The sequence below is a fragment of the Prosopis cineraria genome, unplaced genomic scaffold (genome assembly GCF_029017545.1).
Source record: "Prosopis cineraria cultivar Desert tree isolate PC_DT_omini unplaced genomic scaffold, ASM2901754v1 PC14, whole genome shotgun sequence".
In the NCBI taxonomy this organism is placed as follows: Eukaryota; Viridiplantae; Streptophyta; class Magnoliopsida; order Fabales; family Fabaceae; genus Prosopis; species Prosopis cineraria.
Window position 1 is genome coordinate 660,987 of NW_026555345.1, and position 18,219 is coordinate 679,205.

The 18,219-nt window shown below is 34.0% G+C and overlaps 2 protein-coding genes across 2 annotated transcripts; both read right to left on the reverse strand.

Annotated features, from left to right (window-relative positions):
- Positions 1-2,113: 2,113 nt before the first annotated feature.
- LOC129293252 (uncharacterized) lies at positions 2,114-6,454 on the reverse strand. The gene is made up of 5 exons (XM_054931115.1): positions 6,261-6,454; positions 4,947-5,622; positions 4,683-4,865; positions 3,381-3,463; positions 2,114-2,613 (listed from the first exon to the last, which is right to left on the reverse strand). Exons 2-4 carry the CDS (start codon positions 5,616-5,618, stop codon positions 3,443-3,445), a joined length of 876 nt encoding a protein of 291 aa, XP_054787090.1. The 5' UTR covers positions 5,619-5,622; positions 6,261-6,454; the 3' UTR covers positions 2,114-2,613; positions 3,381-3,442.
- Positions 6,455-10,033: 3,579 nt separating this feature from the next.
- LOC129293179 (V-type proton ATPase subunit B2-like) lies at positions 10,034-17,300 on the reverse strand. The gene is made up of 15 exons (XM_054930987.1): positions 17,166-17,300; positions 16,408-16,479; positions 16,162-16,217; positions 15,949-16,047; positions 15,624-15,683; positions 14,376-14,487; positions 14,072-14,280; positions 12,921-13,049; positions 12,229-12,366; positions 11,730-11,880; positions 11,559-11,641; positions 11,088-11,135; positions 10,915-10,968; positions 10,747-10,830; positions 10,034-10,661 (listed from the first exon to the last, which is right to left on the reverse strand). The coding sequence occupies exons 2-15, from the start codon at positions 16,463-16,465 to the stop codon at positions 10,476-10,478; spliced, it is 1,467 nt and encodes a 488-aa protein (XP_054786962.1). The 5' UTR covers positions 16,466-16,479; positions 17,166-17,300; the 3' UTR covers positions 10,034-10,475.
- Positions 17,301-18,219: the final 919 nt, after the last annotated feature.

An 18,219-nucleotide genomic window follows, 5' to 3' on the forward strand; every position in this document is an offset into this window, starting at 1 on the left:
GTATCCAGGGAGTACCGGAGGTTATCAGTTAACCCCACGTGCATGCACATCCGAAGGAACAACTTTTTTTTTTTTTCAAATTAGTTAATGCAATGGAATTTGAACTTGTAACTTCTCACGGATGCATGAAATTAACAAAGATAAAAGTCAATATTAAGAAAATGGAAATTGTCATTGATTTAATTAACACATCAATAGACGGATTAATAATCTCACCACAATTAACTATAGATAAATTGTCATAAAGAAATTAATATATTTTAAATTTTAAATGATATATATTTGAAATAAAAAATTATCATTCATAATAATTAAAATAAACATGAATTACATTCATTATATATGTATTTCATAAAAATTCCAAAAATAAATAATATATAATTAAAAAGGAAATTTTCATTAATATCCTGTTGTTTTTATTTAAAATATATAAATATTGATAAATTGTAGCTTAAAAATTTGAACTATAAGTAGAAAATTTAACAAAATAATCTTGTCCAACTTACAATTCTTCCAGTTTTGACGAGACGCTTCAAACACGGACAATAAAAAACAATTTTTAATTCAACCAATTAAATTGGCGAGTCTAATCCAATTTTTAAAATAATGCTAAAAACACATGCAACATAGGAAAAGGGGAGGAAAGTCATCAATAACTTCTCATACATGAATATTTATATCTTACAGAATCTCTTGTCAAATCTAGGCAAAAGCTATCATAATTTTTTTTTTCAGTGAAAGCATAATTATTTTGTTTCCTTGAAGTGATCAAAACATAATGTCTCATTTGGTATCATAAAATTTTTTTTTATGAAAGTAAAAGTAAAAATAAAAATAAAGGAGGAAGTAAAAGTGAAGTAAAAATAGGTTCTTAAACCAAATAAAACTAGGATATAATTTTTAATTGAAATATATATTAATAATATAAAAATACCAAAATGCTCTTCAAACCAAAAAACAAACTCTTCCACTGTGAACAAGAAGCACAAAAAAGAACCATCGTCAAAGAATCTCTTCATGGTTCCTACAAAACAAAAACAAAAAAACAAAAAACAAAAGCCTCTTCACGGCCACCATGAATCATGATACTGGAATAAAAGGGACCACGACAAACCTAGAAGTTCAAGGCAAATAAAAGCCAATTAGCCAAGCGTTTAATAACATCTAACGCAGAAATAAAAAAAATAAAAAAAAAACACTTGCTAGTTATTGCTTTGAAATCCACCATTTACTGAAATTTGAAATAATAAAAAAAAAATTTCAAGGGAGAGGGGCCAATGGTGAGTCGGCGATTGATCTAAGTATGAGAGAGTCAGAGAGACGAGAGAAAGATTTGCGTGAGAGGTGAAGCGGGGCAGCGGCACCGGCAATTCAGCGGCACCGGTGATGGACTTTCTTGATCTATTTCTCGACCTGATTTGATACTCTCAACCCGCCTGATAGAAGAAGCAGATCCACTTTTCTTAGTCAACGAACCAGCATTCAACACTAGGTTGAGCTTGCCATTTACGTCGTCCACCATCATTAGCTCTTGAGTGTCTGTTCTCCGGTGAGTATTGTTCAAGTTTGGCGAGTTCTGAAGTCCGAATTGAGAAGAGGGGTGAAATATGTTTATAAATCTAGGGGGGCAAATTTTGTAAATTGATAAAATAGGTGAGGACATGATGGTCATAAAATCTAACATCCAAAGAACTCAAACCAATTCCATAGAATATAGCATCGAAGTCAATTCCATCATTTTTATGGATGCAAGTTCCATCTGGAATTAAGTTCCAATGTACCAAACTTTACATTTTTTTCACTTCCACTTCTCCCACTTCAAAGCCATAAGTATTTTCAGCTAACAACAAAATCTTTCATGAACGATAACTTCAATATCGTCATAACATCAACCATGCAAGTCACCAGTACGGTGCCCAGAGAGACTGCAAAATAATAACTTTTACAAATCTACTTAATTTTAACTTCGGTAAGAAAATGTTCTGAGAATAGAATTATAAATAACTGTTTTGAAAGAACCCACCTTTAAAACTACCAAGAGAATGCTCTAAAGGAAGGGTCGAAGACTTGAATTTTCCCAACTGTTCTAGTCAGACTCAATCCTGCAACTTGCTTAATACTTAAAAACATCACAATAAATTTCATTCATTCTCTCTTTTCTCACAGGATTTGACACCAATAATGAACCTCAAATCTAACTCATCTAAGTTTTTTTATCCACAAAAAAAAAAAAGGCTAAACACAAATTTTCCAAAAAAAAAAAAAAAACCAGAAAAGAAAAGGTAGATTATCACCCCTCCACTTTCAACAAGGGAATGGTAAAGAAGTCTTTTTAGTAAGGGTTTACATCTGAGCGGTCCATTCACACCACGTTGTATGAACAACAGCAGAGTTCATGACTGACAAGCCAATAGGCAACAAGAAGCGACTTTGCCAACGTGCCATCATTTCATTGTTTTGAGCTCGCCTTCTCAGTAACCATCTGCAAGCACTTGTTCTTGTTGACCACAAGCTAAAAGACACCATCGAGTCATTGACTCAACATGACATGATAACAATACGACAGCCTCAAATCTTCAGTTTCCATAGTTCATCACCCCAGGTTGCAGACTCCTGGAATTCAATCAATCAGAGAAGATCAGTTACTACAGCATAAATCTCTCGTTAAAATTTTTTTCCTTCCTTATTTCTTTTCGCACAAGATTTGACATGCTCAACAAGGCACACATCAGAATGACAAGTGATCAATTTAAGGAGCAAAGGAGATGGTCGATAGAAGGTACAAGCATAAAGCACATGGTCAGGTCCACCTCCATGATTAAAAAGTAGAAAATAATTTGTAAGTTATGTGATACTTTCCCTCTGAGCAATCACTTGCTCTTCACTTAGGCAAATCCACCAAAAAAAAAAAGCCCCCATTCGGCTATGAAGTTGTAACAAGTTGACTCAATAATACGTCCAGTTATATAGCAAATTAGCAATCAGTATAATCTTCCATAAAACATAATAATTACAGAAATAGTGTACAACCAGTGAATAAATATCAGAAAATAGACAAATAAGCCTTCTTACTTGCTGCCTATGTAAAAGTACAGCATTCTGTTTAAGCAAGCATCAGCTGCAAATTCCTAAAGGGCAATACAGATAATAGTTTTATTATCTGAATCAAGTATGCTAGGGTCATATTGTAAATAAATGAATAAATACCCAGGAGACAAATAAATTACAGCTAAATTAGAGTAAGATTAGTAATAAGTGCTTCAAGGTTCTGTGTTACTACTCCTTAACTAGCACATCAGAAAACAGACACAGGTTGTAAAGGTAGACGAGAAAGACACTGGAGTTGATGATTGTGGACAAAAAGCTATATTTTGTGGTACCCAAAGAATTTGCGTGGATTATAGCCAATTAGCGCAATCTTATGCATCATCCATATAAATTGTCACTTTTGCTTCTGCGAAGCCTGCAAACAAATACAAGTCAACACATCAGGTAAGAAATAAAGTAACGGATGTCGTTAAAACAATAGAGATACAGGAGCACAAATATCATATAGAGAAGAAGATAATTTGCCTGAACTGAAGGAACTTATTAAAATCAAACCTATCCTACAAATAAAAAATGACAATTACAGATGAAAATTCTGAAATTATGCTCCAGCAAAAGCACCTCACTCTCCATTCTAGTCTCGAAACCTCATCTATTGGAAGGAGAATTAGATCTTCCAAGACCATCAACTCACAATTGTTAGCTCAATTATCAGAAAGGAAAATGATGCCAATAATTATATCCTCAAACTGGTCCCAAAGAACATTCCTATTGTAAAATGTAATAAACTTGATAGTAGAATTACACTAACAGCTCAGATGAGAGCTAGGATGGGAATTTAAAGGAGAGAAACTGAAGAAATAGTCGAATCCCATCATCCAATTGTTGAATGCATTATATTTTTAAGAAAGCCACAGGACAGAGATGCTTCCACAAAACACAGTTTTCCTTCATTTCAACTACCTCCCAAAATGTACAGAAGTCAGGAATTTAATGTAATCTTATCAAATTCTAGATTCAAAAGTTATTCACCAAGCACTGGACACAAAAAGAAAGCAAAGGAAAAAAATAAAATGGATCTATTATATAAAACTTCTTTGCCCTGCCTTCAATCCCCCTGCATTCCCAAGCACACATGTCAATTCTTTTCCTTTCCTTAAGGTAAGGTATAGAAAGGACGTTCCATTCTAGTCCATTTTTTAGTGAGACCATTCTATTTCGTTATGCTCCGAAGTCCAAATATCCAAAAGAAACGAAGTTTTACTTCAAAATCCAATAAACTGGAAGGCCATTATATACAGCACAAGAGGTTGAACATCTCAGATGAAGATGAACCCTTTTCTTGAAAGGACGAAGTATTAACATCATAATTCCATAGTGTTAAACTTCATGTTCAAATTATTATCAAAAAGTACACCAAAAACATAATGATACATCCACTTTACAAGGAAATAAAATGTCATCAACTGGATCAAACTGCTACCAAGCAAATATGATAGGAGAAGGATATCAAGATCAATAGAAGAATTTTACGTAAATAATATACGTTTAACAAGGGGATGCGTTAACCAGGTAAAATAAAATAACAGAACAGCTACAGTTAAAATGCTACAGAGGCGAGAAAAATGGCAGACCTTTTGCAGCTTCTCCAAGACAGAATTCTCAAAAGCTTGATACGCAGCACCAACCAGGTTATTGATCTTATCAGGTTCCACGGGTTTCTCGGAACTTGAAAACTGTGTTGCCACAGCAGGCTGAAGAGGTAAAACCAGCAGTGGATTAGAAAGATGACCGCTAACACTTCCTGTGGCCGCAACCTATACATAACAACACCCAGTATAAGTAAATACTGATAAGAAAATTCAAGAGAAGAAAGAACTAGATTAGAAAAATCTTACAGCTCCTTCCTTAGTGGCCATCACAACAAGTGCAGAACCCTTCTTCTTACTGCCCTTGATGACCACATCCTCTACTTCGCCAAACTTGGAAAACAGTTCTCTCAACTTCTCTGCCGTATAATCTTCACCTATCTTCTCCCACGAAACTTTGAGGACCTTTTCTTTATCCAACCCAGAGCCACCACTAGTCATGCTTTCTTTCCCAACTCCCATAGACATTTTCTTCAAATCAGGCTCTGTGGGAGCTCCTTTATTGGCGTGCATAGCCCGAATCCTAGCAATCTCTTCTTTCAGCTGCCTAGCAATCCTCTCCTCTTCTTCTTGCGCTTTAACAGATGGGTCAGGGGCAAAAGCTGCCCGCTCCCTTTCTTCGAGGTCAGAAACCATCTTTCGTCGCTTGCCATCGCGCTCTGACAGTCGGCGGTGCTGCTCCCGCTTAACCCGCAGCAGGTCATTGAACAATTTCCGAGCCTTTTCATCCTTGAGAATCTCATATGAAGTCTTGAGCTTTTGAAAGTTGGAATGGGCATTTGGATCATCCGGTCTCTTGTCCGGGTGCAATTCCAAAGCCTTCAATTTGTAAGCCTTTGATATCTCTTTTTCGGTAAGTTTAGCCCCTTCCTCGCCGGACGGTAATCCAAGTACAAGATAGTGGTCAACGCAGGCGTCCATTTTTCTTGCACCACAAATCGGGGAAACCAATCAGAGATAGAGGCCGTGGCCTCGTGCGTGCTCGGGGATTTGCTAAGGGGATGCAGAAGGGTTAAGGGGCCGGGGGGTTTTCTTTTTTTGATTTTTTTTTTTTTTTTTGGGAGGAAGGTTTGACAAATTGGTCACACATTATTCTTTACAATGCTCAAACTGAACTCATCTAAATAACATTTAAATCAATCATGTTTTATTTAATTTAATAAAATCTCAAGAAATATCATCCCAAACAAAAACCTTATTCTATCAAAGGAGATAAATCCTCAAATGTTCTTTTCTTTTCAAAATCAACAATTAGTACACCAAAAAAAGTAAACACAAGAAGAAGAACTGGAAGATGCGGCTTCTCATGCCTAACTCCTCCCAAAATCAATTAAGATTAAAGAAGATTCGAACTCACATCTAACTCCTCTGGTAGCAACTAATCCATGAATAGATAAAATATTTATCAAAAGCAAACTTTTTAATGTTAAATTTAGCTTGTTTGAATCTCAATTTTCCCTTCCCAATTAGACATGTACAGCAGAACAGAGAGGTAAAATTCTCATCTTCAACTATCAATTCATGCACCAGATTCCACAAGAAGAAAAGTTTGTTGTTTCTCACCTTAATCAACTATGATAGATAAAAGAAGGAGCCGACAGGACAGACGAAACAGGGGAAAATAGAATTTGTCACTCAAGCCCCCCAACAGTCCCTGCACTCACCGGCAGCGCACAGCTAGAACAGAGGGGAAAGAAGTTCGAATACATCCACACAACAGGTCCATCATAGTGATGGACAAAGGTGCAGATGACGGGAGCAGAAGATCTTAACGCACCCACGTGGACCAAACAGTTTAATATTTACGTTATGAGAATAAGAAGAAAGAGAGTAAGAAAAGAGAATAATAAGATAATAAGAATTCTGATAAGAAATAAAAAAGCATATTTTATTCACTTAGCTGCTCAATGTTTTATATATGACCGCTCTTTACAGGCATTTAATCATTAAAACATATCTTTAATATTATAAATAAATAAAGGATATCATAGTAATTAAAATAGTATGTAATCTTTAAAAGTTATAAGACATTAATTTTAAAAGTCCTTGTAAGTCATCTATTGTAAGGTTATGGGAGATAAAAATTCTTAAATACTGAAAGTTATGGTCATCCACTCATATATTAATATAATATTCATAATAATTTAATATTTTTTTTCAAAAGAAGGTAGAGAAATTTTAAGTACAATTTGCATCACGTTATTTATGATTTATTCAAATAAAAACATGACTTCAAATGTCATTAAACATAAATTGATTCTAATATTAATAATAAAATATAAAAAAAAAAGTAAAAAATTAAATATACATTCTGTTATAAGAATAAAATTAATTAAAAAAACATCACACAGGATTTTTTTTATATTACTTAAAATATTTTAATTGAATAAATTTTAAATAATGTGATACACTCAATCTTTTTAAGTATTTATTAAAAAGATAGCCAAATTTTGACTGAAAATAGGAAGGAAATTAAATTCAAAGGGACCATAATAGCCTTAGAGAAGAAAACAACCGCCTTCAGTAATTATTATTCACTAATCACATGCGTTATGACCCGTGATGAGCTTTTCTTCCTCCGAAGTCTAACGTCTTCCCTTCACCTGAGAAGGAAAAAGTAAAATCCATTCTAAAAACAGAGAAAGGCTAAAGAAATAAAACATCAATCATTTTCCCAACATAACTGAACCTCTCTTTTGATAGGCACAATCTCAATAGAGAAGGATAACTTTACCACAAAAGCTCGCTATCCAACTTCCATCATTGTTTTGCAGAATTCCTCAACATGAGCCCTCTCCCCTTCCATTAACATACACTTATTTGCAGGATTCTAATCAAGAGGAGAGTATTCAAGTTAGTGATGCTACTATTAGCAAAAATAATTTTCCATGGGATTTTCTTGGTGAACATTTGACCCAGCCCCTCTCTTTACATTCCATTCAAATCAACTCCTACCTTGCAATTAAATCCACAACCCCAATTTAACAATCTTCCTCCATCTCTCTTTGCATCCCTATGGACAAATTGATGATGCATCAACCACAAGAAAGATTTGATCTTCTCCAGTGGGTTCTACCTCCGCATGACACGCCATACATTCATGCTAGTGCTCTCTCTCTCTTTCAAGCCACTGTCCTTGAGTCTTGATAGTAAATAAAAGAATTAAGGTGCAAAAATGCCTACTAAATGATCAGAGCATTCAGTAGCCTAAAATAATAAAAAAAAATAAAAATACCCATAACATTATCAAAATTATTATAAAAGTAACCAAACCATTAACTTGCCCTAACGTCATTAATTTTTTGTATTAAATGCTGACTGTGTTTGTCACGTATCAATTTTTACTAACATGGACTAAAAGAGGGTAAAAACACCCATAAAGTCATCGACCAAGAACATTCAGTAGCCTAAAGTTAAAAAAAAGGAGTAAAAATATTCATAATATTATCAAAGTTGATGTAAAAGTGATTAATCCATCAAATTCATTAAATGTTATCATTTTAGCTGATAACTACGTAGAAATTAACTACTTTTTCATTGACATGGACAAAAATATTCCCAAGTAAAATTCTATAAAGATTGATCGGTCATCATATGAATAACATGTGCAAATATGTTGTTTTGACCAAAGAAAAAGTTAAATCACTCACTTTTTTGTAGCAATGGCAGAACTAATTAAGGATTTCAAACCTCATTATCAACAAATCACTTAAGGTTGTGCCAATGTTTTCAAGGTAGGTGGTGTAGGAGTTGTGTATATTCACGAAGGTATTACGAGCAGAGACAACCTCTTTCATGAAGTTCTTACATTCCTTGTAGTGAGCCACATCCTCTTTATTTTCAATCTTCGATTGTGTGCAACATATCTCATTGTATTGGATCTCAAGTATTGTAGACAAGAAAAATGAATAGAAAGGAAAAGAGGAAGGGGGTGGGACATGTGGTGATGGAAAAAAAATCACGTGTCATGGATTTTGACAAGTTGGTCGCTACTACACCTATCAAACTAATATTATGGATACTCATACAATAATTGATCAATCTCCATAGAATTTATTTGGAAATATTTTTCTGTCTAGGTTAGTAAAAAAAGTGGTTAAATTTTGCTTAAATGTCAATTAATTGGTTGTTATTTAAGGGATTTAATGAATTAGTCACTTTTACACTAACTTTGGTAATATTATAGATATTTTTTTCTTTTTTCTTACTTTAGGCTACTAGATGCTCCTGGACTACAACTTCATGAGTATTTTTGCCCTTTTTTTTAATCCACGTTAATAAAGACTGATACATAACAAGTACAATCAGTAGCACAATCAGCATTTAATATCAAAAACTAATGGTGTCAAGGCAAGTTAATAGTTTGGACACTTTTGCACTAACTCTAATAATGTTATGGATATTTTTATTATTATTTTTATTTTAGGCTATTAGATACTCCTAGCCAACTATTCGGTAAGTATTTTTACACTTTAACTCTAAGTAAAATTCCCATGTCTCTCGGTGGCAAGTGAAGAATGAAGATCCTTGGGTTATTTAAAATAAATTTTAATTAAAAATAAATAGAATATGTTAATTCTGGAAAAAAATCCGTATCTTTATTTTTTAAAAAAAAAATAACATAATTGTTCTTCTTTCTCAAGAATTCAATCTCACCCTCTAGGTTAATATGAGAGTTCATTTGTCCTCTGCATTAACGTTTTTGATCTATTCTCTTTTTATTAGTACTCCCTCCAGGCCGCTATATTGGTCATAGTCTAGAAGAAAAATATGATCTACAATATTAGTCATTCAATATGATGACTCTTCATTTCAACATAAAGTTTTCAAAATACCTTTAATATAGAGGAAAATTGACAATACATTTTTCACTGTAAAAAGAATAACTTTTCTATAAAATATGATAGAGAAATACAAAAAATATAATATTATATAGCTTGAGTCATTTTTTGCTCTCTCATTTGAGGGTCATCTTTGAAATTTTATTTACAATTATTTTTTATATTTTTATTATATTAATATTGATATAATTATTAAAAATAATTTATAAATAAAACCGAATAAAATATGTTATAATCTTTTCAAACACATTTCTAGGAGATAGTTTTATACGTTGGTTATAAAATTAGTTTTATAAAAAGAAATTTCAATTCATTCCCAAAAAACAACCAATAATTACTACTCAACAATATAAACTCCTCATAGATTCGATCTAGGATCTTGAGGGTGATAATGAAGATAATGTCTTCGGAGCAAAGTGGACTGGCGCAATGTGCAAATCCCATTTGGAACGGGCAGGTAGAATTTGGATAGTTCAGAATTTTTTTCCCCCTCAATTGACAGGAAATGTTAAAAACTTGTTTCACTTACCAATAACAATGCAGATAAACACATCAAGGAATTGCCCAACTGATAGTAACGCTCCTGATTTTAACTACAAAATGAATAATACAATGAAACAAGCAACATACATGGAAAGGCTTCGCAATCCACCAAAACCTAACTGCAACGAAAATCCAAAATACAAATAGCGCCATGGTAATACAACACGACTAAAACTTCCTCCCCAAAAGAAATGACACCGGAATCTCAAGATCTACGTGGTTTTATATCTGACAGGACGCTGAAATATGATGCACCAAGCCAGACTCTAACCTTCATTAGTTTTATTCTTGTACGACTTTTGGCGAGAAAGCAAAGGAATAAATTAATTCCCAAGGTCATGGAGAACTGCTTGAGCAGGGGATAAATGCTCGAGCAAAGTCAAAGTCCAATCCATTAATTACTGGCGTCTCGGCTATAATATTGGTCAAGAATCTTTGCTGGTATACGATGAAGCAGCTCACGGGGGAAAATCCGAAGCAAAGTCCATGCAAGATCTAGTGACTGGAAGATATTGCGGGTGTCATAAGCTCCCTGGGTAACAAACTTCCTCTCAAACTTGTCCAAAAATTCCAGATACAGCTGTTAGAAAAGGAAAACTCATTAATACCACTTCAAGGTCAAGCTAACTTTATCAAATGAAAAGAATGAGACAAATATTAGCGACCAGGTCCTCAGATGAAAGCGCCTCTTCTCCAACAACAGCTTTCATTGCCTGGACATCCTTTCCAATGGCATAATTTGCATAGAGCTGAAAACAAACAAAATATCACGGGTTAGATGGTTAAACACTTGCAATAAGCAAAATAAATATGATACTCGAGCACAATTAGACCTGGTTCGAAACATCAGAATGATCCCTTCGGGTCATTCCCTCACCAATGGCACTCTGCAGAGGTCATCAGAATAATACCGTAGACAGCACGATTAGTTTTTTCTTCACGAAACATCACAAACTAGTTACCTGACAGCATCTTGACATCAAAGAAACAAGAATATTATCCTTACCTTCATCAACCGAGATAGTGATGGAAGGACATTGATTGGTGGGTATATCTGCAGAATTCAAAAAATTCGAATGTCAATTTCGGTAGATAAAATCAAGATAAAGCCTATACAGCTAAACAATTTACAAGGTTGCTAATACAAATCAGACACCTACTTCAATAATCATGACACAGAAAAACTGGTTCCATTTATGAAAAAGGATGATTCATAATAAATTTCCTAGAATATGAAGAGAATTATATGTCACAGCATTCTACCTTGATGTGCTATGTGAAACATGACCAAGTCAACGTTCACCAAAGCCATAATACATGGAAAATATTAAAATTCTGTACCAAGCCAATAACGCAGTTAATTTCCATGTTAAATATCGGGATACTTTCAAAACCAAATTCTCTATAGTAGTTAAGTCCACTGACTAATCCGGCAAGTTGTGTTCATCAGTACCAGAGCTTCGATCTATCATCCCACCTGTCTGTTATACAGCTGCCTATCTATGTATATCTGCCCCTCAGTAATGTATCCCGTAAGATCAGGAGTTGGATGTGTGATATCTGCACAAAATTTTAGAAACATTATGCCAACATTAAAAGCTTATTATGCAATATAGCTGACGCAGATATATTTATTTAGGTTCCTAACCATCATTTGGCATGGTCAGAATTGGAATTTGTGTAATGGAGCCTTTTCTCCCCTCAATTCTTCCAGCCCGTTCATAGATTGTTGCAAGATCTGTATACATGTAACCAGGATAACCACGCCTTCCAGGCACTTCTTCCCGAGCAGCAGATACCTATGGTATACCGTGCAAGCAGCAGCTTGTTTCATGCAAATTCCTCACCATATTTATATAACTTACTTCTCAGCCTTCCAGGGTAAGAGAAAATAGTAGCCAATATTTCTCAAAATTACTCTTTGGAAATCTCTATAAAATATTCATAACTTCCTTTTCAGCCTTCAAGACAGAGAGAAAACAGTATCCAATGTTGTTTCTAACTATGGATATCCATAAAAATCACAATCGCCTGAGGGCCAAGGCTTTAATAGATTAGGGCAAAGGCTGTGAGAGGTTTCTCATGATCTTATTCTCTTTCCTTTTGTTGCCTTGCTTTCTAATAAATTAAAATTTAAGGTATGTTACCTCACGAAGAGCATCAGCATAAGAACTCATATCTGTGAGTATCACAAGAACATGCTTCCCACATTCATACGCCAAATATTCAGCAGTTGTAAGAGCAATACGAGGAGTGATAATGCGTTCGATTGTAGGATCATTTGCCTGTAGTTGATTGCATCAGCCAATGAACAGAAAATTTAAGGATTAGCTCCTTCATGCAAGTTGTGAAATTGGAATTTTAAAATTAGAAGCAGTGTCTCAATTAAATTTCTTACTCATAGAACCTTATGTTCCTCAAAATACAATAAGGTGTATTTTAAAAATCTTTTAGATCAAAAATTTAAAACGAAAAATCTACACTGATCAGTTTCAAAAATATTAAAAAAAAATTGTACACCTTTTATTAATATTAAGATATACACTTCTTTCATCTTAACAAGAAAAAATGTCAGTTCTGAATGCAATGCTATTGTAAGAATATACATGTATAGTCTTGTTCTGTAATATTTGAATTGAAATATAGCAGTAGCATCCTTGAAACCCAAAGGAAAAAAATAGTATTCCCAAGAAGTCACAAGCATTTATCACAAGATAACATTCACACAAGACATTTTTTTTTTTAGTTATCTTGTAAACTACACAGACATAATTTCTGAAAAAGAATTCTTAGTTAAAAGAGAAGACACAACACATGCATTCTGGTTTAAAAAGTTTACCAGATTAAGAAAAAGAGTCACCCTCTCCATCGAGCCATTCTCCTCAAAGTCACGTTTAAAAAATTGTGCAGTCTCCATGTTAACTCCCATAGCTGCAAACACAATGGCAAAATTGTCTTCTTCCCCACCCTGCATAATAATGATAAAATGTGTTGTGGTAAAACCAACTTCTCGATCTTACACAATGTAGAAGAGTCATGAGTTCTAAAAATGAGCAAGCAGTGAAGATGTTTATTAATTTCAAGAAATTTAAATAAATGAGAGAGAGAGCAATAGTACAAGAAAAATACAGAATTTCAACTTATTTTTGTCAGCATCTTCATTACAGCAGAACCACAAATCACAGACTACCCTTCCCAGTTAATATTACATTTTCAATTTTCGTGAATTTTAGAAGATTAATAGGTGCTAGTTTTAAAATCAGCCCCATAAATCACTAGAAAACTAGATACTCCAAAGGTATGTTTGACTGCCAAGCAAGTAAAAATATATTATAAATATTGATGGGAATCAATGCAGTATGACTCCTGAGAGAGACCTTTAATTTAACATTTTCAATTCCTCATGTAATGATATAAGAAAAAACATATCCTACAAAAGAACTTAAGGGCAATGTTCCCCACCTGCTGTGTTAAAACACGGCCAGGGTGGGGTGGACACAAGTGTTAAACAATCATCAAGAACAATCCAATTTCAGCTGACCAAATCTGTTCACAAATGAATCAAGACTAAGAAGCGACCTAACAAATAAACAACTCAGGCAGAGTGAGATATAAAAGTATCATAATAGAAGCCTTAAAAGTTTTGGTGGTATGGATGGTATAGACTACAGAGTGTGGGAAGAGGTCCAAGGTTCAAACCCTCCTAATGTAATAAAAAATAAAGCCCCAAAACCTTTCACCTATATGCTTATTCACCAGCAATAAATTCTATATCAGTGCAATCCAATAATAAACAAGAAGTATTAGTAAACAAAATAGCCAAAAGTTTTCCTTCGAGTACTTATAATAACAATGAGTGCCCAAATTGCCTCAGCCAGGAAAGTGTTGGTGCAGTTAAACCAGGAAGACCTGAATGAAATACAAGCCATCTAAAGCAAGTGAAGACCCTTAAAACATTAAAGTAAATGCACTTTAATACATCCTCTATACCTCAAGAAGATTATCAGACTTCTCCAATCGCTTGACTAAGCCAGCCTGGCGACATATCTGAGCAGCAATTTCATTATGGGGAAGTCCAGCAGCTGAGAAAAGAGGGATCTTTTGACCTCTGGCAATGGAATTCATGACATCAATTGTAGATATTCCTGTCTGTATCATCTCCTCTGGATAGGTTCTTTCACTAGGGTTGATAGAACTTCCTGCATTAAGGGGAGATATTAAGAAAACAAACAATAAATTTGTAAAGCAACAATGGAGAAATTAAACTAGATAACCCCACAAGAAACTTAATTACCTGATATATCCAAGTAAGCCTCAGGTAATATGGGTGGACCATTATCAATAGGTTTTCCAGAACCATTAAATATGCGTCCAAGCATGTCCAATGAGACAGGAGTTTTCAACACCTACAAACATGAATGAGGGAAGAAGGCCGGGGGTCAAAAGTAAAACTCTTAATTCTACACAAGTAAAATGAAAAACAAAGTGAGCCAAGAGTTAAAAAGACAAGTCTCATGAAAAGTTGTGGAAGACATACTTTAACCATAAGAAATAGCATTAGGAAGTTACATTTATTTTCTTTTAATACACTTCAGTTGTCAGGTTAATTATCGTTTTGTTATTTTCTTAGTTTAACATCTATTTTTAGTTTCTCTTTGTCTTTTGGGTTCTATATAAAGCCCTCTAAGGGTTAGCCCAGTTTTTTTCATTTGCATAATCTCACATGCTCCTGTCTTCTATCTTCACTTCTCCCTTCCTTCTCTGAATCTCCTCCTTCCCTTTTTGCCCTTCCATTGTCTCTTGTTCTAGTAACTGGGTCTATATCAGTCTCAGTTCCCATATAGGAAGGGACAAACTAATCATTTAAAGTAAATCACATTGGAAAGCATCAAACAACAGAAATCAACCCCAGACAACAGAAATCAACCCCCTACAACAAATTTAACACAAGAGTACGTTCACTGAAAAAAGAAAGTGCAAACATACAAGAGTAGTAAACTACAGCAACAAGAAGCACGATATAACATATGCAAACCACATTTTTTCCTTAAGTTTTCAAAAGTTAGTTTCCTTTTTCCTGAATATTTTTCCCATAGATCGGTTTAACTGGTTATATATTGAGGTCTCCTTTAAATATATCAAGCACCATACCAAAACAATGGCCATTATAAAATTCTCAATTGCTTGTGTTAAATTACGAGAAATGCAATTTGTGTTGATACTACACAACCTGCAGTTTTCCCCAGCAGTTATGATATACTTATGGAATGATTATAGTAAACTCTCTCTCTCTCTCTCTAAGATAATAATTAAAAACGCACATATTCAGAGACCATTCATTGATTGGTGCAACTCTATAAACAGAAAATCTTTGCATTTAAGTATAACTCCCAAGATATCAGTAAACACATTACTTAGGTCCAGATCTAAGTAAAATAAATTAACAGAGCAGATAATTTCATGGAAAATCTCATAATATAATATGCATTGAAGCAAACCATTATTCTATGCTCTTTTTGAGAAGATATAGTATAATTTGTACCTCTCCAGTAAACTGCACAGTTGTAAATTTATTGTCAATCCCAGAAGTACCTTCGAAAACCTGGCCAATAGTTTAGGAAAATAAATTGAATGTTATTAATTCCAGTGGTAGATTGCAAAACTAAACAGTTAGAAGGTCATTTCCTCTTATCAATGGAATTATAAAAGTAACAAGATATCTTAGTACCGTTCAGTTGTAGGAAAATATACTACTTAAGTATACATTTATCAACCCAAATACATGGGCCACGTATCTCCTCATTTTGTATGAAATTATCCTCCCAAATGAACCATAATGGGCAACAATAAATGCCACATGCAATCACCTGAACAACAGCCTTTTCGCCATCGACTTCTAGAACTTGCCCACGTCGAGTAGTTCCATCTCCTAAACGAATATTAACAATCTCTTGATATTTGGGTCCCTGTTGTAGTTGATCAGAGCAAAACTCAATCATAGAATACAGAAACCAAGGAATCCCTATTGATAAAGCCCAAATTACATGTACAATTAGGATAGAAGAGAGTACAAACATTACCTTAACTTTGTCAAGAATGACCAATGGTCCAGCGACTCCAGATACAGTTCTATATTCTGAAACCAAAAATAAATTAGGGGGAATAAGGACAAAGTCACAGTTTATCAATATCAAACCAACCATCTTTACATCAATCTTTTTTGATGAAGAGAAATAATTTCATATTAAGAAGTACTTAATGTACCAAGAGCCTTAACATTTAAATAATAAGAAAAAAAACATGTCGTTAACTAATATGAGACATACCCATTCCTATCTCCAAAGTTCCCTCCTCCAAATCAAGATTGTTTTGAGCCACACCCATGTTTGAACTTGAAACTATGAGACAACAGAGCAATCATATAAAAATCAATACACGACCATTTTTAAACAAAAGCCAATATTAAAGGGATACTGATTCAGTAATGATTTATGATTAAAGAAAGAGGGAAATCACAATACCAAAACAAGTTAAAGAACTAATTCTGAGCAGAAGAACACAGTTCCCATGTAATTTCGAGTCCAAGATTACAAAACTTTTCAGTTATACTACATCTTATTTAGTTGTGAAACTAGAAAGGATTTCAAAAGCTTTTATTCAATCAAGTGAATCATTAATCAACTAAGAGGCTGAACTCAACGAAACTTGCCGATTATCAATAACTACACCAAATCTTCGATCTCCATGAACTTTCTCTTTACTTTATCACACTATTTAAGTGAACAAACCCCATAGGGGCCAAGAAAAATAAAAATACTTTGCTCCATGATGGAAGCGTGTTCAAGCCTAAAAGGAACAGATAAATAATACCAAAATTTCGGCGAATCCCCGAACTAAAGAGATAAGAAAAGGAGTTAAAATCGACAAGAATTGCACAAACAAAAGCATGCACATCCGATCGAACTGAAATTGCTAAATTCTGCGCGATCAACGGATTCAGGGGCCGTCTCATTACAATCATCGAAGATTTGTAAAACTGCCTCCGTTTGGGGGGGGGGGGGGATCCGAAGTGGGAGAAACGTACCTCTTTTTCTTTTTCCCTCCGATCTGAAGCGGGAGAGAGGTATTGGCAGAGAGTAGGGATGGACTGAGATCTAATGATGAACCTCAATATCAAACGAGCCTACAAGTGAGACTATTTTGTCACGTACAGATAGTTACTAATTTTATTTTATTTTATTTTATTTCATGTTATATTTTAAGAAAAATTGATGAGAAGAACGAGGTTGAAAAGAAAATTGATCTCTAGGTTCAAATTTTATATTTTATTTATTTAATAAATTTTGATTGGATTAAAATATTCTTATCATAACAAAGCAATTTGATAACAAAGACCACTTTATACTTGGTTTTTTTGTGCAAGTTAAACAAGAGAAGATGACAAGGAATGTTTTCAACGGACTATCAACGACAATATGAGCTGTGAGTGAGTTGTGAGCAATGAGTTTCAAGAAAGAAAATCCCATTTCTTCGCACAATGCCTTAATCAGATAACTTGTGATCAACGACCCTTCAGCGATGAATTTCGAGCTACTTTAGAGTACTGGTGACTCAAGGGACAACGATTAGGTACATATTGTGTGTTAAATCTTTCATTTTGTTTGAGTGAGCATGGTTTTAGTTTCTGATTGTTCTCAATTGCTTCCTCTTTTCCTCACGCAATATAAACTTAGTCGTATTTGAGATTAACCTCAAATATACAATTGTTCGAACCCAGTGTTCTTTAAAAATTTAATGTAAAATAATCCATAAATAAAGTTGGGTGTGTGAAATTACCTGTTATGTGTACCGATTTTCATGTAAAATTAATACAACGTTCTATATTTATTACTGGAACAAGTGTATATGGAGTGTGTATATACTTGCAGAATGAGAATATCAGAAGTCCTGAATAGTTTGACAAGTATAAAATTAGAAAATTGAAAGTCCAACTAGGTAGATTAATTGCAATCGCATTCCTTGAGTTGTAATTTGCTTAAATTCCCTTTCCTATTAGTAAAAAACATGTCAACGATAAGAGATCATTTTGGATGCTTTTTCAATTCAATGAGAATCAATTTTTATTGAATCATTTAGAT